This window comes from Solanum stenotomum, chromosome 12, assembly GCF_019186545.1.
Source record: "Solanum stenotomum isolate F172 chromosome 12, ASM1918654v1, whole genome shotgun sequence".
NCBI classification, from domain to species: domain Eukaryota; kingdom Viridiplantae; phylum Streptophyta; class Magnoliopsida; order Solanales; family Solanaceae; genus Solanum; species Solanum stenotomum.
The window spans coordinates 30,568,777-30,589,249 of record NC_064293.1 but is presented as its reverse complement, the minus strand read 5'-3'; the positions used below and the strand labels follow the sequence as shown (position 1 = coordinate 30,589,249).

The 20,473-nt window shown below is 33.9% G+C and overlaps 2 protein-coding genes across 2 annotated transcripts; one reads left to right on the top strand and one right to left on the bottom strand.

The window, feature by feature from the left end:
• The first annotated feature begins 2,502 nt into the window (after positions 1–2,502).
• On the top strand, positions 2,503–9,545 carry LOC125848864 (mitochondrial import receptor subunit TOM20). The gene is made up of 6 exons (XM_049528808.1): positions 2,503–2,688; positions 2,839–2,917; positions 3,149–3,318; positions 3,409–3,456; positions 8,760–8,846; positions 9,201–9,545. Exons 1-6 carry the CDS (start codon positions 2,593–2,595, stop codon positions 9,333–9,335), a joined length of 615 nt encoding a protein of 204 aa, XP_049384765.1. The 5' UTR covers positions 2,503–2,592; the 3' UTR covers positions 9,336–9,545.
• Positions 9,546–9,788: 243 nt separating this feature from the next.
• On the bottom strand, positions 9,789–13,833 carry LOC125846448 (protein NUCLEAR FUSION DEFECTIVE 4-like). The gene is made up of 3 exons (XM_049525859.1): positions 13,285–13,833; positions 10,679–11,616; positions 9,789–10,613 (listed from the first exon to the last, which is right to left on the bottom strand). The coding sequence occupies exons 1-3, from the start codon at positions 13,621–13,623 to the stop codon at positions 10,106–10,108; spliced, it is 1,785 nt and encodes a 594-aa protein (XP_049381816.1). The 5' UTR covers positions 13,624–13,833; the 3' UTR covers positions 9,789–10,105.
• Positions 13,834–20,473: the final 6,640 nt, after the last annotated feature.

The window sequence follows — 20,473 nt, the reverse complement described above, 5'->3', positions numbered from 1 at the left end:
TCATAGAGAAAAAAAACGAACGCCCACTAATTCCGTACTTGGTCTGGGCCTGTTAAGGTCTTTTTGACCCGACTGGATTGAGCTCAAAATATACCTTTTCATTCTGTGTAATTTAAAAAAAATTATGACATATTTTTTAATTACAGAGCTAAAAAAATAGTCGGTGAGCAATGGAATGTAACATATTTTTCGACAATTCTTACTTTATAGTCAAATACTTTATAATTTAGTTAGACCAATGTTCATTTCTTTTGCCGTATCAAGTCAGAGTCATCTCAATTGTGATTTTTGATATTGAGTTTTTGTATGACATTATTCACGCTCCATTTTACATATTTGGCGGCAAACGGGGAGGTGGAGCAGGATGTTAAATTGTCTCATATATGTGGTATGTGAACTTTTTGACTTTCTTATACGATCTTGTGTAACTTATGAATTTCGTCAGCTTTGACTGTATCAACTAATAATTCAAAATATTCCTGACTTTTTTAGAACATGTTCGAGTCAAATAGAAATGATTTGAAGCATTTCTTTTTACACTATTTAAGAAATTTAAGGACTTTAACGTACAAATATATAAAATACAAGATTTTCAATCCTAGTTGATACTCAATTTAAAGTTAGTAAACAATACTCCATATTGGATCTCATAAAAAAGTCGTATTCGATGAAAGCCGTCGATAAGAAAAGGAAGAAAAATTCATATGATCTTGGACAATCCTAATTTGATAAGTTTAATTTTGAGAGTAAATTAAACTCAAAATTTATTCTATCTTATTTTAAAATTAAATAATATTAATTAGAACACTCTTAAGTTGCAATAATATTTAAATTGAGGTTGAATTTTGATTCATGTGGCCTGCATTTTCAGACCAATTCCATTGGTTGTCATGTGGGGAGTGTTATACAAGTCTGATTAAACACAAGTTGTTTATGCACAACAAAATATTAGAGTTTGGATTCGATGTTTCCTAAGATAGGGATGCACTTGTTTAAAATTTAAATAAAAGAAACATTATTAGAGATCACGTTAGTGTGACTTGGATCTCTTAATTTTTAAGTGTTTTCAAATGCATGTTCAATTGTGACAATTAATTGATCATGATTTTGTTAACTGCTCAATGCAAGATAATTTGGTTTGTACCTATTGAGACAATTATTTAGTAAATAATTTTTTTTAGTTAGCTTATTAATTTATGAGATTCTTAGATCATGGTCTAAAAAATTTTCTGAACAAACTAAAATTTTAATGAAAGAACGTTAGATCACAACCTAATTTTTTATAATATATCATCAGTGTTAGACAAGTATTTGATATTTTGTTTGTAAGATTAGGTAAGCAAATATAAGATCGGAATCTAATATTGTTCAAAAAAGTATTTTAAAAAAAATATTATATGGACAATAACACGCTAGGACGATTTCTCAATCGTTACATCATTTTACTTTAGGTCAAATGTGAATGAAATAGTTGCTCTCATTCTGACAAGTTTGAGCCTCAAGCTAGGAGTCACTACTTTATTTAATAGAAGTTCGATATAAATTAACAATCATTTTCGAAAGATTCAATAATCTAGTTAGAGGACATACAAATTTGATTAAGAACTATATCACTCTTCACCAAGGCCAAAAAAAATTGAACTTTCTAGATTATGAATCCAACTAAGATCAAAATGACAGTCAACCAAGTTTAAATTAACTCCTTAAGTTTGTGTTTCTCCTCGAGATGCACTCACTATTAGACAAACTCAATTTTCAATTGTTGTCTAACAAGAAAAGGGGAAATCACGCGGATAAAGTTTCCATGCATTAATTACCACTCACAGATTAATTTTAGCTATAATTATGTGCATCTCTCTCCTTTTTTCCTCTCTCTCTCTCACCTCTCTTGTCTCTCCTCTCTTATACATATACAAATACAAATTGATATGATTGTATATAATTTGTTCGTTGATACAAATTGTATTTCGTTAATACTATTGAATTCAGTGATACATATACATACTAATTATATATACAATTAGTTAGATGTACAAATACAATCATTGATACATATGTCTATCAATTACAATTATCTACAGATATACAAATACAATTTGTCTCTCTACATTCTCTGCCCTCTCTCGTTCACCTCTCTCCTCCTTCTAACATGTAGCTATGAATCATAATTAATAAAATATAATTATGAAACCTAATTAAGTTTATTTTTAGTGTCTATTTGCGAAATTTCCTCAAAAGAAAAAAAGGAAGACAAAAATAATACGACCTCAAAAATTAGAAAAAAATTAAATAGTGGACGAAAGTGTTATTTCCTTAAATCAGCTCTTATTAATTAGCAGTCCTAAAATGGGCTATATATGGCATTTTCGCCTAAATTTCTTCGTAACCCAATAGATAGATTCCGATTTACTAAAAGCCCATAATTCAAGCCCACAATATTTTCTCAAACTAATGACGTGTCACAAACGTTATAGCAGTTCAACTTTAACTGGGAAGCCTTTTAAAGACCGACCTTATTTTTTGATAAAAACTAAGCAAGGGCAAGAGGATTTAGCTAAAACCCTAAACAGATCGAATCGAAGCAGCTCAGCAATGGAGATGCAAAGCGAATTCGATCGTCTCCTCTTCTTCGAGCACGCTCGTAAGAGTGCTGAAACCACCTATGCTCAGAATCCCCTCGATGCTGATGTCCGTATCTCCTCTTTCTCTTCATTTATCGTTTCTGTTTTGTCGTTCTAATTGGATTTCAGCTGTTTGATGTGTTTTTTTTCAATTTGAAGTTAGATGTTTTATTGAATAAATGAGTTTGTTGTTTTTGTTATGCCACGATAAATGCAGAACTTGACGAGGTGGGGAGGTGCATTGCTGGAATTATCACAGTTCCAGCCGGTAGCTGAATCGAAACAAATGATTTCTGGTATTGAGTTGCTTGAATTTTGGGAATTGATTGAATAGTTTGTTATAAATTAGATTTTTTAAGGATCGGTTAGTAAAATTTCTAAGTTAACCTATAATGTGTTTCTTCAGCCAAAAAAATGTTCTTCTTTAGTATGCTGTTCTGGTTCTGTGAGTTTTTGAAATTCTAAGAGACTGATGAAGTGTGTATTTGTCGTCGTTTATTTTATGTGTTGGGGAATTAACTTGGCAGATGCAACCTCAAAGTTGGAGGAGGCATTGGCGGTGAACCCTGAAAAGCATGATGCGCTTTGGTGTTTGGGAAATGCGCATACATCACATGCTTTTTTAACTCCTGATATGGATGAAGCTAAGGTTTACTTTGAAAAAGCAACTCAGTGCTTTCAGCAGGCATTTGATGCGGTATATCTTTCTCAACAGACATTCCAAATGTATGTGTGCTTTACTGTTGCAACTTGCAATTAGCTTAGATTTTTGTTACTCTGAATGCAGGATCCCTCAAATGACCTTTACCGCAAATCTTTGGAAGTTACTGCTAAGGTGAAACTTTTGTTGTTGTTTAGATAAGTCTCGATATGTTTAATTCTTTGCATTTTTATGTTGTATTTAGGTATTCCCAATGAATGATATCAAGCTGCTACAAGTGGTTGTGTGCCATTTCCTTTTACTCGCTTATTCCCATTTTTTGCACTCAATTCTTTTTTTTCAAGTCCATTCCTATGTGGTCCTTTGTAATTGGTGTGTATCCAAATTGTAGTAATTTTGTGTATCTTTTCTTGCCTCTTACTCCCTCCTATCCATATTATAGTATTTTTAGCTTTTACATTTAGTCCAAAATAGATAGTTTTTAACATAATCGAGAAGGTATTAATAGTTCTTTTCCAAATTTACACTTAGATAAGTGAAGTTTTACCTAACCAAGAAATCATATTAAAGTAAAATTATTTAATGAAGGGTGATTTAGTGCAATCACTTCTTATCTCTATAAGTAAGTGATTTCTTAAAAGGGTGTGTCCAGGCATAAAATACCATATATATGGAGCATATGGAGTATTAGATTACCAACTACAACAACATACTCAGTGTAATCCCACAAGTGGGATTTGGGAAGGGTAGATTGTACGTAGGTCTTACCCCTATTTTCGGAAGTATTGAGGTGGTTTTTGATAAGACCCTCGACTCATGGAAAAACAATTTAAAGTTAGATTGAAAAGAAATGACGAAGTGGACAAACCATGGAAAAATACTATAGAGAGCATGACAAAACAATCTGAAAAGGTGTAGCAACTACAACAAAATACTATGATAGTTGAAGTACAAGGAACATGTAGTAGCAGAAATAGAAAGACAAAGAAACTACAAGAGTAATACTACAACTAACTAGTATGTATGGAAAAACAAGATGACACTCAACTATTTATTAACTTTCTACCCTAATTTGTGCCCTTCATAACCTCCTATTTGAGGCCATGTCCCCTATAATTGTAACTGCGTCATGTCCTATCTAATCACCTCTCCCTTATACTTCTTCGGACTATTTGTACCTCTCATGTATCCATCCATAGTCAATCTCTCACACCTCCTCGTTGGGGCATATGTTCGTTTCGTCTTCACATGTACAAACCATCTTAGTTTTGCTTCTCGCATCTTATCCTCCACCAGGGCCACTTCCACCTTGTCCCAAATATCTTCACTTTTGATACTATCTCTCCGAGTATGCCCACACATCTATGTCAACATCCTCATTCCCGCAACTTTCATCTTATGAATGTGAGAGTTCTAGACTAGACAACATTCCGCCTGTACACCATAGTTGGTCTAAACACCACTATGTAGAACTTGCCTTTTAAGTTTCGGTGGCACCTTCTTAACGCACAAGACTTCGGAGGCGAGCCTCCATATCCACCCTGCACCAAAACGATGTGTGATATCGTCGTCAATAACGATGTGTGATATCGTCGTCAATAGTTTTGGTGGGACCTTCTTAGATTACCCTTTGCATTATTTGTCATTATACACATGTAAAATTTAGTCAACATTGGAGCCAAATTTTGGTTGTCAATCAGAGCATTTATTAGATCTTACTAATTTTTTTTTTTTGATAAAGTTAAAGTTGTATTCGTCAGCATACCTTAATGCTGGCTACCTCCAAAAAGTTACAAGCTAAATCCATAATTACATAGATCCTAGGAAATCTACCAACTGTTCTACTTCTTCTATACCATCTTCTTTACACCAAAAAAACAACATGTTAATGCAATTTTCTTCAACTTTTTGAATAGTGTTAGTAATATTCTCATGACACCTAAGGTTTCTTTCTCTCCAAATAGCCCACCAGACACAAGTAGGTACTATAGACCACCATCTTTTTTGGGTCTTGCTCCCCCCTCTCCTCATCCAGCAGCTCAAAAGATCAGCAGTATGTTCTAGCATCGCCCAGGGATCTTGAGAAATGCTGAGAACCATGTGCCACAACTGGACGGTAACCCTACAGTGTAGGAATAAGTGGTTGTTAGTTTCTTCCTTCTCATGACAAAAAATCATCTGGAGACAATCTGGAAGCCTCTTTTCTTGAGTTTTTCCTGAGTGAGACATGCCCTTCTGGTGGTTGGCGAATCATTTCACCTTGGTTTGGGTGTTGCCCTTCCATATTTGTTTCCATGGACCAAGAATTCCCCCAGAGTGAGTCATGATCTCTCTCTTATACAGTCTACGCACAGAGAGCTTACCATCAGAGTCATGTTTCCATCTTACTAATTACTGTGCCTCGGTCCCATTTATGTGATACTTTCCATTTTTGAGATTCAGTTTGACTAAACTTGAAGCTAGATTGAACAAGATCAACTTAATACTTTAAAGTTAAATTTTTAGATGTTTAAAACTATACAAAATTTACTACAAATTGTAATTTTAACCGAGATTGATGTTTTTAAGCATAACTATATACGAAGAACCTAATTTGATTTTGGAGGTTCATTTAATGCATCTAATTTTTTTCCTTAACTTCGTCTAAAACTAAACTTATCACCACGTTTAACTAGCATAAAGTCTTGCACCATGAAATATCACACGTGAAATTAAAACCTAATAAATACCCCAAAAAACTATTACTATCTATAAATACAGAATTTATATGCTCCCAAATTCATATAAATGCCATTATTTTTCAATTTATGATTTTAACTGAGTTGTAATTATTTGACATAATTTGAATCATGTTACTTTATAGAATGTTGAATCGCTTTTTTCACTGTGTTTGATAACATACTACTTGTCCAGTCCAATAACTTTTGTCAGTTTGTGTCTGTTCGGGTAAGGAGATTAGAAGTCAAAGTTGCTAGCTTGAACATAGCCCAAGCTGATTGACTTGATGTATGCTCAAAACTGATTGCTTTAGAATGTCTGTTCAGTTTTGGTTAGTTTGACATTGAGCTATAGTTAGCCATGTTGTAGGTCTGTATGTGCGGTTTACGTAGGTGAAACAGTTATTTCATATCTATTATATTAGAGACTGATAAATAAGAAAACATCTTGCGGTAAAGGATGGATGGATTGTCACATAAAGTGGATTGCTTTACTGTAATGCCAGAACACTTATTGTTGGATGGCCATTCAGCTTTGATATTGAGGGAGATGAAGTGCAATTACTTTAAAAATGAAAAATAAGAACTTCTATCAAAATATGTGTTATTCCTCGTTACATGTGCTCATGCAGCATATTATATATGTGATGCTAGTATGTGCATCAATTTGCTCATCATACTACTTTTGTTCCTGAAGGTCTTTTTGATGTCCTCTTCGGTTTCCATTCCTTACATTGCTAGGAATTCACAAAAGTAGCAACAGATAAGGAAAATGAAATTAGGACTCATAATAAGGAAGGAAATTAAGAAAGAACTGGGATAAAATCTGAAGCAAAGATGCACCAATCAGTACACTACCAAGTGACTGCATCCTTCAGAATTTACCTATCTAGCAGGAAAAAGGGAAGTTCAAAATTTTGCAAATTCTTTTTCCACATCAATATTTATTTTAGGAAAAATTAGTAAATTACAGCTCAATACCTTTGGGCCATCTTGTTAACATCACACGTACAGAGTGTATAGGTAGTGTGTACTTCGGTTTATGTTTGGTAAACTAGATGGCCGAAGTCTACATCTTCTTGAGTATCCCTTTATTTTATTCTATTGCTATTCACAAAAATTATGGGGTTTGAGATTCTAGGTTCCGTTGGAGTTTATTAGGTAGCAGTCTGGTGTTTGGCTGGCTGGGTGTTTCTTTGGTTTCGTTGGTGTAGAAGTGGATTTCACAAGGGTCTGGATATGATAAGAAAACGGTCCTTGGGTCTATCTCAAACCCAAAAGCTAGCTTAAGTGGTGGGGGTTGCCCAAGACCCATCAATCCTCCCACACTCAATGTGGAACTCAACAAAACTTCCACACGCCCGGGATTGGTCTTTTAGAATGTGGACAATATAACATGGGGGGCCAACATCGGATAAACAAAGAATTGAGATGAACTTGTCACCATGATAAGAAAATGGAGGTGAGGATTTTCAAAACCATATAAAGAGACCTAATCAACCCTCTCACGATGTGGGACTCAACAGTAGCTTTTGACAGTTGCTATATCTGGTTGCAACGCAAAAGATCCCTATCCTAGGAATATTTTCACGTTAAATACATTACGAGATGTTTTTTCATACTTTTTGCATTCAATCCTAGCTATTCTGCACCTTCTAATCAACCTGAACAACTAATGGGATATCCTTCACTATTTTACTAAAAATGGAACAAAGTGATTTTTTTTTTGGTTTCCCACCCGGTGTCCGGAGCCCACATTGGAACAAAGTGAATTTGTTTTGTTCCTCTGCTAAGAATTTCTTTATACGGACAACATTCAACATTTACTGTATGAGAGATTTGTTAAGGTTTCAGACTTAAAAGCTTTTCCTCCTCTCCAGGCATCTTAGTATGTCTATTATCGTAAGCTATATGGAAGGTGCATTATGCATCCAAGTGGAACGTCGTCTCATTGAGTGATGACACTGAAAATGCTACTATGATATTGATGTCATGTTAACACCCTTTTGATCTTTTGACTTTTGGATGTGGTCTCTGTCGATGAATCCTCCCTCCCTTTCTCTCCCCTACTGGTATATTCCCCAAACCCTTAGAAGGCTGAATTGGAAAGCACAAGCCAAAGGCTGGTTGAGGATGTTCCCAATGGCAAAGCAATCCTCCGAGGGTGGGGGATTTGGTTTGCATATAAGATTATGTGAGCATAGAAATTGGTTTATTATAAGGTGAATGGATGTTAGTGTAATATAGTTAAATCTAGCTTTTATTGTCATATTTGTGGACATAGAAATGGGATGTACTAAGATGACTATACTTTCCCTTAACCTTCTGATTGCTTAGCTTTTGTTGAGCAAATGTGTGCTGGCATGCAATGGTACTTGCTTGCACAAAAGATGTTTATTTTTTCGTTGTTTGCATATATCTATCCTAAACCTTGCAGATTTTAGTTTTCCAAAGAATGGTGGGTAATCTTTGTATAACACCCCCCCCTCCCCCCCTCCTCTCCCCCTCCCGACTATTTGGTTCCAACATTTCCTTGATTGAGTTGCATTTTGTCTTTGGTAATGAATGGTTGAGTGTCAGAATATGCTGATATGTCGAAGCAAACAAGCTTGAGAAATGTCCTGACTAGGTGGTGCAGCTTGTGGAAATTAACGATTGTTTAGTTTGTTTTACTTTGTCAAATTTGTGATATCTTTACTCATGAAATGTCTCGTTTTATGGTTGGGAGTCTCGATTTATGCTCTTCTACATTATATTTAGGCTCCAGAATTGCACATGGAAATCCACAGACATGGTCCCATGCAACAAACTATGGCAGCAGAACCTTCAACATCAACAAGCACAAAGGTTTCTCTTTAGTCTTCAGTTCTCACCCCTTATCTCTTGATAGGAGCAATATCTTATCTTCTGTGTTCAGTATAATCCTACTAATTGATGTGTCTTGATTTTTTTTTTCCATTTAAATTGTTGTCCAGAATAAGTCGTGATGCCTTCCTCACAGAGTCTAATTTTTGCTCTTTGATTTTGTACGCCTTTGAATGTTACGATTACTTTATCCTCCCTGGTGAATAATTTGAAAGTTAAAGTCCTCTTAAGACTGGTACTGAAGCTCTGTGAAAATCTGGTGGTTTTGTTAGATTCATTTTCGATCTGTCTATATTGTTGCTGATTTACCATTATGTGTCTGCTCTTGCATTACAGAGTTCAAAAAAGACGAAGAGCAGTGATCTCAAGTATGACATTTTTGGATGGGTCATACTTGCCGTTGGCATTGTTGCATGGGTGGGATTTGCAAAATCTAATATGCCGCCACCACCACCACCGCCTCCACAATGAAAGCCATAAATACAGCTTTACTGGTGAAGATACTCTATTAGAGTTTTTCCTTTTGCATAAACAGGGCGCTAGGCATTTATGCCTGTCATTTAGCTAGTTACTGAAACTTCAAAACTTTCTGGTGAAATCTTTAAAGACTTTTTTTCTGGTGTAATAGATCAAATAAGACTGTTTTTTGTTATAATCTCTCGATATTTTTCATGGTGTTCAGCTTTGACTTAATCTGCATGTTATCTTCATTATTGTGTATGTATAGTTAGATGTCATCTGTGTAGCTGCTGCTATCAAGAACTTATTCTAAAATAACTGAGTGGCCTGCCTCTCTACCTTCACAAGGTAGGGGACAAGGTGCAAGTACATCCTAGCCTCTCCAGATCTCACTTTGTGGGATTAAAATTAAATTAGGTATGTTGTTATTGTCGTCATTGTTATCAATGCCACTGGACCAATCTCTGACAGAAAAGGATTTGCCAATTAGCGAAAAATCAATCAACACTCTTACTGATGGTGGTTGACAATAAAAAATTTAACAACTTGAAGATTGAGAAATTACAAATATACAGAAATGACTTGCAATACAAATATTATTTCACTCAACCAAGGAATGCTTTTGCAACAGCAAAACCAGGCTATTGTCTTCTTCGTCGTTTGCTCTCTCCTGGAATTATTCTGGTGATGGTTTCCAGTGTCACATTATAATGATATTTGGAAATATGAATTGGCAGACGATGTCTTTTTTCAGGATGCTTATATTTTTATCCTTCGATACATTACGTACGAGATCTTCCATACAGATTAGCGTACACTGTCTTTGTGCGGTACACCAGAGTCATGCTTAGAACAGCTGCAACAATGCAGAGTCCTGACATTATCAAGGAAGTCAAGAAGAAGCAAATGGTACCTTCACACTTTAGAGGTTCATCCATGTTTAAAAAACTTGTCAAAACGGAGGCCAAATTCAAACGTCCTTCATGGGGCTGTTGAGCTTGCTTTTCAGCTTCCCTGTCATATATACTACTAGCAATAAGACCTGAGAATACTAATGAACCAGCTGGGTTGGCAATAGTGAGGAAATTGTACAAAGCCCCAAAATTCTTTAACCCAAACAATTCAGAAGCAGCAGCTGGCACAATCGCCCAATGAGCTCCATAACCAAGTCCAACCAAAAGAGTACCAATATACATAGCTCCAGGCCAACCCATAGCAAAGAAGAAATGACCAAAGGCCATCACAACTTGAGCAATAGCCATAGCTGCATGCCTTGGATATGCATTATCCCTGTTTGACAAGGTCGTGTGAGAGATTTATGAGATTTGAATATTCATGTAAAGATAAGTTAATACCTGACGATTATCTCAGAAAAGTATCCACCTCCAATACGGCCAAGGAAGTTCCATATGCTAATCATCGAAACAAATACATGTGTGTTTTCATATCCTAAAGATTGGCTCATCTGTCCCAAGTTATCAATGACAGTCAAACCAGATCCAGAACCGAAAAGCAATGAGAAAAACATAAGCCAGAAATCTGCTTTTATTAAAGCCTGGACTAAAGTAAAGTCCTCTCCCCTTCGAGGACCTCGTCTTCTTTTGATCCTCACAGCTCCTTCTGCAGCTGCTTGTGCTAGTCTCACTTGTAACTGCGCGATTCTTTTCTGCCTTTCTAAAGCAGGAAGCAAGTCTACTCCCTTCGGTTTCTCCTCTTCAACCTCACTAAATATAATTTCTTGACCATCGTCGTGTTCTGATCTGCCAGGACCTTGATCACCTGACTGAGATAGAAGTGCCTCTTCTTCTGGTACTACTCTTGGCTCTTGAGTGAAACTCAAATAGATAGGGATCACAATAGGGATTATCAAGATAACAAATAGAATAGCTGTGAAGATTACAATAACATTTTGGCTAACATCAACAACGTCTTCAACAATCATAACTCCCATTAAGTAAGAAGCTAAAAGGAGGCATATACTGTAAACAAATGAAAAACTTAAACCATCAGAAGGCCTAACTTGTCTATGGCCTCCAACAGGCCTGATTATAAACATGAGAGCTATAATCACCATTGCTGGTGCAACGGCAATCATAAATATAAGTGAAGCCTGATCCGGGGAATGGATTACTGCATATATCTGAGTTAAAATAGCACCACCTAACCCAGCAAATCCCTTAAGAATCCCAACCACAGGACCACGACTTTTCGGGAAATTTTGCACACAAGAGACTAAAGCTGCTGTGTTGAAGTAGGTTTCACCATTTGTTCCTACAAATATAAGAATGCACATCTGCAGAGAAATGGTTAAACTTAAGTCAACTGTTAGAGAAAACAAGGAATGTGTGACAATTTTGCACTCTAGTTGACACTAATAAGTTATGCCCAATTTATGTCATGGATAAGACATAATTCATTATGATGGTCAGCAATATAGGGACTGAGGTCAATGACCAACTATCTGAGAGAAGCAGAATGAGTATTGATTATGTTGAATATCGATATCCAAGTGCAAACTTTGGTACTATGCCTCAACTCCAATCAAGCATGGCTTATTGGTGATAAGATAAAGGCACAAGTAACACTAGATTATGATTGAAATTTCATAGATACACCTCAACTAAACTAAGGTACTATTACCTCAACTCATTTTTTTGTAATTTTGTACACCTTTTGGCTTATGTGGCATACTCCGTGACTTCGCATAGTTGAGGCGTATGGAAAATGTACAAAATTACAAAAAAAAAAAGGGTTTGGGAATAATAAGACATTAGTTTAGTTAAAGTGTCTCTGAAATTTCGATCATAATCTAGAGGATATTTATATCTTATCTCATATATATATATATAAATACTTTCCTAAAATGAGGAGATACGGATGCAATTTAAATAGCACTTTGAGGGAATTGTTTGATATGTCACATGTAAGGTATCAACTTGGACGAGTGGACACAAGCACTTTTGTCTCCATTCGTTAAGAGAAAAGTACACTTGTTACCTTTATTTACAAGGCACAAATGCTTGTCTAACATTTACTATTACGATTTACGGGGTATATATATAGTATTCCAACTTCGTTTTTACACTAAATACTTCCTCAAAATAGAAATGTCAGACTAGGAAAAATAAACAGAATTATTGAATGCATCAGTATGCAGAAACAAAACTGAATCCAAAATTTGAAATTTATGAATTTCTTATAATAATCTCAAATTAATTTGGGTTCACAATTAAATATTTATAACATATTAGTGAATTTTTTAATACACAAGTATTAGCAAAATAATTATTAGTTTTGTTAACCCGTGGCTAAAACTTTGGATCTGCCCCGGACAGAAACATGTTTTTCGACTTCGAGGCCATTTGAGCTCAACGCATGTTGAGATGGCAAGAGTTCCACACCAAACTTTTTGAAAATTAGTTTTTGTGTTTGACAAAGCAAACAAAAAAATATGATTTGGTGACAATCCAATTAATTTAATGCATATCATATAAAAAAATGCAAACTTTTCAACGTCCAACGATAGCAAAAAGGTACAAATGAAATGAGTGGACAGCAAGAGTCTTGTTTCAAAGAAAACTCATAGAGATAGAGGTGCGTTCAGTACGGAGAAATTTTCTATGAAAATTGTTTCCTAAGAAATTTCTGTATTCGATTCATAAGCAAAAAAAAATTTAAAAAAATAAACCGGGATAATAATATGTACGTTTTCTTAATTTTTTTTTCTGTGTTCGATAGTATAAGTAGAAAAAAAACTGTACAATTGAGATGAAGATGAGATGTGTTATAAGTTGACAAGAACACAGTCAATTGAATCACTTGTGAAACTTGTTTCAAGCTTCAATTAAGAAATATCATTTTCGATATTTAAAGTTTCGTAAATTTTTTTTATTTAAATAGAAAATAAAATTTTCGATCAAAAACTTGAAGGAAGATGAATGAAGAAGAGTAGTGTACTCACAGCCCATAATGGCAAAGGTGCAGTTCTTCGAGTAACAATAAGCCAAACCCAACCATATCCAATAAAATTCTGAATAGCACCAACAAGAAGTGCAGCCCATAAAGGCAAAATTTCACACAAAGTACCAGCTAAAAATCCAACACTATCACCCAAATCTTTAGCCACACCCAATCGAGCAATCTGTTTCTGATTGTAATTCAGAGAGATTTTAATTACTGGAGAAATACTGCCGAATAAGTATCCAATGCCCGCACAAGTTTGAATCCACATTGCGGCAACGAACACGAGCCATCTGTTATTCAAAAAATAGCTAAATCTCTCTTTCAAATAAATCGTCATAGAATCAGATCAAGCCAATTTAGAGCTTCAGATTTTCTATCTTCAAGTTCAATTTTTGTTTATGAATGAATGAAGTTGGGTGGGGTGGGGTATGGGGGTGTGGGGATACGTTGCGTTTGATTACTCTCTTTTTGATGAGAAGAGATCAGAGGAGCACAGCAAGGTATAAGCTAGAGCCTCCTTTCTCAATTCATTCATGTGACGGGTTATGGACTCGTTCATTTATAATCTCAACTCATTTTAACCTAACTTTTGAGTACGTGTAACTTTTGGACGGATTCATAATCTTTCTATTTAAATCTCTATACCATGTTACTTATGTAAAAATGATAATTTTATTTGAATCTCTACTAACATGTGTTTCCTTAAAATATATGGTTATGTAACAGTGAGAATATTATTTAAACCTCTAGTAAAATGTGTTTCCTTAAAATATATGGTTGTGTAACAATGAGAATTTTATTTGAACTTCTAGTAATATGTGTATCCTTAAAATATATGGTTACGTAACAATGAGAGTTTTATTTGAACCTCTACTAACATGTGTAATCTTAAAATATATGATTCTTTAAGAGTGGGAATTTTGTTTTACGTAACAATCGATTTGGTATGATTGTGTGGTTAATTTATTTTTTTTCATTTATTTTATTATTATTTAATATATTTTAAAATCTTCTATCCTATTTTTTTTAAAAAACTAATCTTACCTCATTTCTTACTTTTCTACATAATATTATTATAGGGAGTTTTCACAAATAACCATTATAATAAACTTAATTATGTTTCATAGTTATAATTTGCATATATTTACGGGTTGTAGCTACAGTTTAAGGTGCATCGTTTGTATAATTGACGGGTACGTTTGTATAATTGAGCTATTTTTGTATAAACTCAAAACAATGAATTTACACAAACACAAACATCTAAACTTTAAATATTTATACAAATTATATTATACAGAATTACATTATACAAAAGTTGTACAAATTATATTATACAAATTCCGAATTATACAAACGTGTGAATTACACAAACTCAAAATCCTAGTCCGCATAATTATCACTGAATGTTGTTCGCGAGTGGTAATTAACTAAAACTATAGCTATGATAACTAGTTAACTAGTATATGTTTGTTTAGCCTTATAATTTTCCTATTATAAATTTATTCTTAAGATTGTTGAGGTATGATTTTATATAACAATGTAAAATGATATAAGCTGAGCATTTTGAATTTATAATTAAAAATAATTAATATAAATTAAATTAAAGGCACATTTGATAAACATGAATTAAATATGTAACAACTATTCAAACAAGTTATCCTATTCTATTTGCACGGTTATAGTCTGTTTAAAAATAAGGCATTCTCTTTTAAAAAATTAGTAGGTCTTAAGATTTCTATTTTATCCTTATTAGTTGACTTAAGTTTAGTTTAATACTCACATGATACACTGGTTTTTGTTGTTTTTATTTTTATAGAAAAAGAGCGAAAATGAAAGACATATATGAACTACATAATACGTATGTTTAAATCGAAGCTAATAAATACTGTTAAACTATACATTCTTATCATTTAACTATAGTTAAATAATGTAACTTTATTTAATTATTTATTTATAATAAATTATAGTAGTTTAATGTAGTAAAGAAATGAATTTTGAGCTTAAATCAACCCTAAAAACTATCTTCTAACAAAAAGATTGTTCAAATCTTATAAGAAAACTATTTATCACTTTTTATCTGATGTGAGACTTTTTAACACGACACCTCACATCTAAAATTAAACATGAAAATCCAACATTATTATACAATAATTGAGATAAATCTTACTCTAGCTACTAACACGATAAATAAATAGTTGGACCTATTCAAACTCAAAATTAACTCCTAGGAGAAAGATGACCCAAGTCTAGTTTTCATTCAATCGTGTGACTCTCTTAACCTGATGTAAAAACACGATGAGATTAGGGACCAATATTATTTTAAAAAATCACTATTTTTTCATTTAAAAATGACTACTGGCTATTTTTATAAATATTTTGATTTAATCAATGTGAAAAGAAAAAAATAACAATTGTTTTATGTGGAAAAATTATAAAGTTTTTCACTATTTTACACTTTGTTTGAATGGTTGTTACCCGTTGTATTATTTGTTAAAATACAATATTTATTTTAATTATTACTTAAATTATATTGTATCTTATCATTTAAATCCATTATTAAATAACAACAAAAATAAGTTAATTTTGAGTGGAAGAAAAAAACGGAACACAAAGCATTGAGTAGATGTTTCTCAATTATCATGAATTCCTTTGTCGATCGAGATAATGAAAGCTACAAACTACAAAAAGAAGTGGTGTACTACCAAGTGGAGCCGCCTGTCTATTCTAATTATCTGGCAGGTCTTCCTGTCCCACATGCCTATCACATATTTAATAATTAAAATGACTTCGTCAGAATTTTCACAATCAAACATGACGAAAACGTTTGGTTATATTTTCGCTGAATTTTTTGGCCTTTCAAAATAATTGAATTTTTCAAAATTCAAGATAAATACTTTAAAAAAAAATCATGTTTGCCTTTAACTTATTAAAGGTTGATATTTTCTAAAAGATGAATTACTACTTACAAAGTTGTATTTATTATTTCACAAAGAACAATATTCCTTTTGTTTCATATTAGTTGATCATTTTTCATTTTGTAAGGTGCTTAAGAAATTATAAATAAAAAGATAATCGCACTAATTTACTCATTAAAAAACTTCTTGGAATTCTACAAACAAATGTGAACACTCTTAGGGGTCGTTTGGTGGAGTGTATCAGGAAAAATAATGCATGCATTAGCCTTGTGTATTACTAGTACCTTGTTTGGTACTCTTTTCTAACCTATGTATAATTGTGTGTATTGCTAACTGTTCGCAACAAATTTTCGTAAGCGCTGAAAATCAACTGCAAGTAAAATAAATAAAAGAAAAATGTTATTTTTATTGATGAATCGTTGTGAGTACAATTCTATTGTTCTCTTGATTCTTCTCTCCTAAGCTTCTCCGTGATTCGAGGGCCTTCAGTAACGTATTTCTCGAATGTAAGATGATGTAGACCTCCTTATGTATTTGATCTCCGGGAACGTCAGGAAGCACTTCGTCGTTGCAAGTCGATCTCCGGGAAGAACTTCGTGGACCATTCATTCGAAGAGCTATGTAACTAGTGTTGTAGCTTTCTCTAATGGCAGAATGCTTGTTGAAGATTTGTCTTTTCTCCCTCCTAAGCTTCTCCAAGATTCGAGGGCCTTCAGTAGCGTACTTCTCGAATTGTTAGATGATGTAGATCTCCTTGAGATGTTGTTGATCTCCAGGAAGGTCGGAAAGCGCTTCGTCGTTTCAAGTCGATCTCCGAGAAGAACTCTGTTGATCACTCATTCAAAGATCTATGTAGTTGATGTAGCTTTCTCCAATTGCAGAATGCTTGTTGAAGTGTTTTTTTGATCCCTTTTGAATGTCATGTCTATCCCCTATTTATAGTTGTAAGGAGTGGACAAAGTTGCTTGTGATTGGCCAAATGATGTCATTTTGACACTTGGAGCATTGTGATTCGCTCTTGCATTTGACTGGGACTACCACCTCATTTGGACATGTGGAGTCACTTTGTTGGTCTTCGATGCCTAGTCACTGTGACACGTGGCATGAGTTTGGGATTCAAGGGAGATATTGTAACACCCCAGAAAATTTTTGAGCTAAAACTTGAACCATCCTTCATTGTGAGTAGGATTTTACCGATGAATTAAAATTTCTTAAGTGTTAAGTTCACTAGATGTAGCACCTTGAGTTCGAAAAAGAACTAAATTGGAAATAGCAAAATCTGAAATATTGCAAGTTATGAGTTTTGGGTCAACTTGAAATGATCATAACTCCTATCACATGATGAGTTAGATGTGCTACAATATACCGTAGGAAAGACCTTTGAATTATCTTTCCAACACCGCCAAGTTAGCTAAGTTTCGAGTTCGGACGAGTGAGATATGATCTTTTGAAATTAGGCTGTCCAGTTAAGGAAAGTTAGTCGAAAATAGTGAGGGGTATTTTGGTCTTTTCCTTACCCAATCAGATTTAATTCATTTTTAGTAACATTTTAGTGGTCTAACCCTATTAGGTTCAGTTTTATAATCCTAGATTATGCCTAGGGTTTTAGTTGAGAATTCAAGAAGAGAAAAGAAGAAGAGAGAAGATGAGAAAACAGAAAGGATGAAGGCGTTCGTCGAAATTCTTGAGAGTTGTTGAGGATTGTCACCATGGGTTTGATCCCTAAGAGGTATTTAAGCTTCCATAGTGTTGGGTTCTTTCACCCACACGCCAATCATGATTTATTCAGCGTAATTTCGTTCTTGAAATTTAAGGATTTAAGTTCTTGATGAGTTCTTAATAAGTGTTCTTGAAGTTTCATTAAGTTTTGATGTAAGATTCTACTTGGGTTAACTTCAAACAACCATATCTCTTAGAATATAAAAAGTTACGTGAGCCATAACCTAACCAATTAAAGGTATTTGAATCTACTTTCCAAACGCCACCAATTTCGCGTCAATCGAATTTCTAAGTAAAAAGTTATGTCTATTTTAGTAACCTATACAGTGCTGTTACGAATTAGCCGACGGGAAAATATTAAAAAGAGTCGTTTTTGTCTTTTTACCTCCATGAAAACCATAAACTAATTTCTTGACTAATAAAAGGCTCAAAACAATCAGATTTTCATCTTCACTAATGAAAATTATAATTCTTGGCCATAGAGATTTCAAGAAACTAATTCAAGAATCTCAAGAAAGGCTTTCTTGATTGTTTACCTTCAAGCTAGGGTTTCAAGGCTTCTAATCAAGTTCTTCTGCAAAATTCTTCAAGATTCTTAATGATTCTTCAAAAATCTTGTTCGTCTAGGTATGTAGGGCTATCATAGTGTTGGACTAGTTCGTCCTCACGCCCTAATCTACTTTCAGATCAGTAAAAAAGTAATCTAGGATACTTTCCCTAGATTTGAGTATTCTTGAGATAAGTTGATTTTTAGTTCTTGAATTCATGTTTCTTTTCAAAGTTCTATTCCTAATTATCGAATAGCTATATTGTTATTGAGATCCTTTCATATCATGAATCATAACTCTTGAATTCATAATTCAAATTCAAGAGAGAGTTAAGAGTAGAGTTCAAGGAAGCCTTTGAATTCAATTGTAAATCCTTTGAGATTCATCATAGATATGAGTTAAGTTTTGAGTAAGTAAGTATGAGAATGAGAAGAGTCATATACATGAGTTCCTTATTGATATTTTGACCCTTGAGTCGAGTCGTTCATGTCCATAACTTCCGCATGAACTTCATCAGTTGAGTACCTTTGAGAGGAGTAGTATCTTCAAGTCTTGAGTATTGAGTTCCTAATTCCCTTTGAGATTATATTTCTAATCATGGGATTATTACATGTTACCCATGAAGTCTTTGAGTTGAGTAGTTCATGCTCATAATTCCGCATGAACCTTATAAGTCGAGCAATCTTGAGATGAGAAGTTTATTTGAGTCCTTGAGTTGAGTAGTTCATGCTCATAATTCCGCATGAACCCTTTGAGTTGAGCATTCTTGAAATGAGTAGTATCAGTGAAGTTCTTGAGTTCCAAGTATTGAGTTTTATCTATAGTTATTGAAAATCTTGCATTGAGTCGTTCATGTCCATCATTTGACATGAACCATATTTTAAGAAGTCTTTTACAAATGTTTAAACTTTGTTTTAAGACTTAAGCTTTGAAGTTGAGTAAAAAGTAAGAGTAATATTCATTTTCTTTAAAATGATATATGGGAACTAAGAATTCCCAAGAGTAAATGTTTTCACATTTAAGATGAGAGGAAACTAAGATTTCCAAAAGAGTTTTGAGCAATAAAAGAGAACATCGATTTCAAGAGAGCTTTTAAGCTATGTTTGAGTAACTATCTCAAATCAGAGAAGAAGTTGTTTTTAAAACATATGAGCTAAGTATATTTTTTGGAGTAGTATTGAGCACCGATATGGGGATGCGAGTTCATGTTAACTCAAGTCTCCATAAACCATGTAGCCATCATGGGTATTAATGGGTCATACTTTTTAGATGATCACATAAGTTAAGCTAGTGGATCCACTAAGTTAAGTAGTTCTATATGACGGCAAAGTATAGGACAGTCTGGCAGCGTGATGGTAAGAACGTTGTATCACCACTTAGGCTTATAGTGGTGGTTGTCGGTTAGAGAAACTCCACAACAGTATTTGCATGGTTCCTCAAGGGGTTCTGCTTAGTATGAATAGGGGTATGAGACTTCATTCATGCATCGCACAAGTAGACTTTGATTGTCAGCATGGTATGTCTTTTATGATATTATGATTATGAGTAACATCATGCTTTAAACAGTTTTCCTTTTTCTTTATATTGCACTTGTTTTAAACTGCTTTATATTGAAATGAGTTCAATTATGTTGAGTTTGGTTGAGCCAGGTAAGTTCTTCAGTTTCTTTTAAGCTTATGTTATGCTTTAGAATTCCCCTTACATGGTCATACATTCCACGTACTAAGCCATTTGGCCTGCATCTTTTCATGATGCAGACACATGTATTCATGATCATCAACAGAAGTTTTGTTGATACATCCGGAAGTTCGAGTTAACTGTGGTGAGCCTCCTTATTTCTGGAGGATTTCATTTACTTTTCAGTTTAGTCAGGATGTCGTGGGTCTTGTCCCGACATCCATCCTTATCAGTTAAAGGCTTCATAGAAAATCAGTATAGTTAAGAAGTCTGTATTATTCATTTATTTTTTTAAATATTTTAAAGACTTAAGTTGCCTATTTTATGG

What these genes read in the sequence shown, in the direction of transcription:
- LOC125848864 (XM_049528808.1), top strand. Translation starts at nt 2,593, where the DNA reads ATGGAGATGCAAAGCGAATTCGATCGTCTCCTCTTCTTCGAGCACGCT. An exon ending in CTTTGGAAGTTACTGCTAAG is followed by an intron (nt 3,457 to 8,759) that starts GTGAAACTTTTG and finishes CATTATATTTAG; the next exon opens with GCTCCAGAATTGCACATGGA. An exon ending in CAACATCAACAAGCACAAAG is followed by an intron (nt 8,847 to 9,200) that starts GTTTCTCTTTAG and finishes CTTGCATTACAG; the next exon opens with AGTTCAAAAAAGACGAAGAG.
- LOC125846448 (XM_049525859.1), bottom strand. Translation starts at nt 13,623, where the DNA reads ATGACGATTTATTTGAAAGAGAGATTTAGCTATTTTTTGAATAACAGA. An exon ending in CACCTTTGCCATTATGGGCT is followed by an intron (nt 11,617 to 13,284) that starts GTGAGTACACTA and finishes ATTTCTCTGCAG; the next exon opens with ATGTGCATTCTTATATTTGT. An exon ending in TTTTCTGAGATAATCGTCAG is followed by an intron (nt 10,614 to 10,678) that starts GTATTAACTTAT and finishes CTTGTCAAACAG; the next exon opens with GGATAATGCATATCCAAGGC.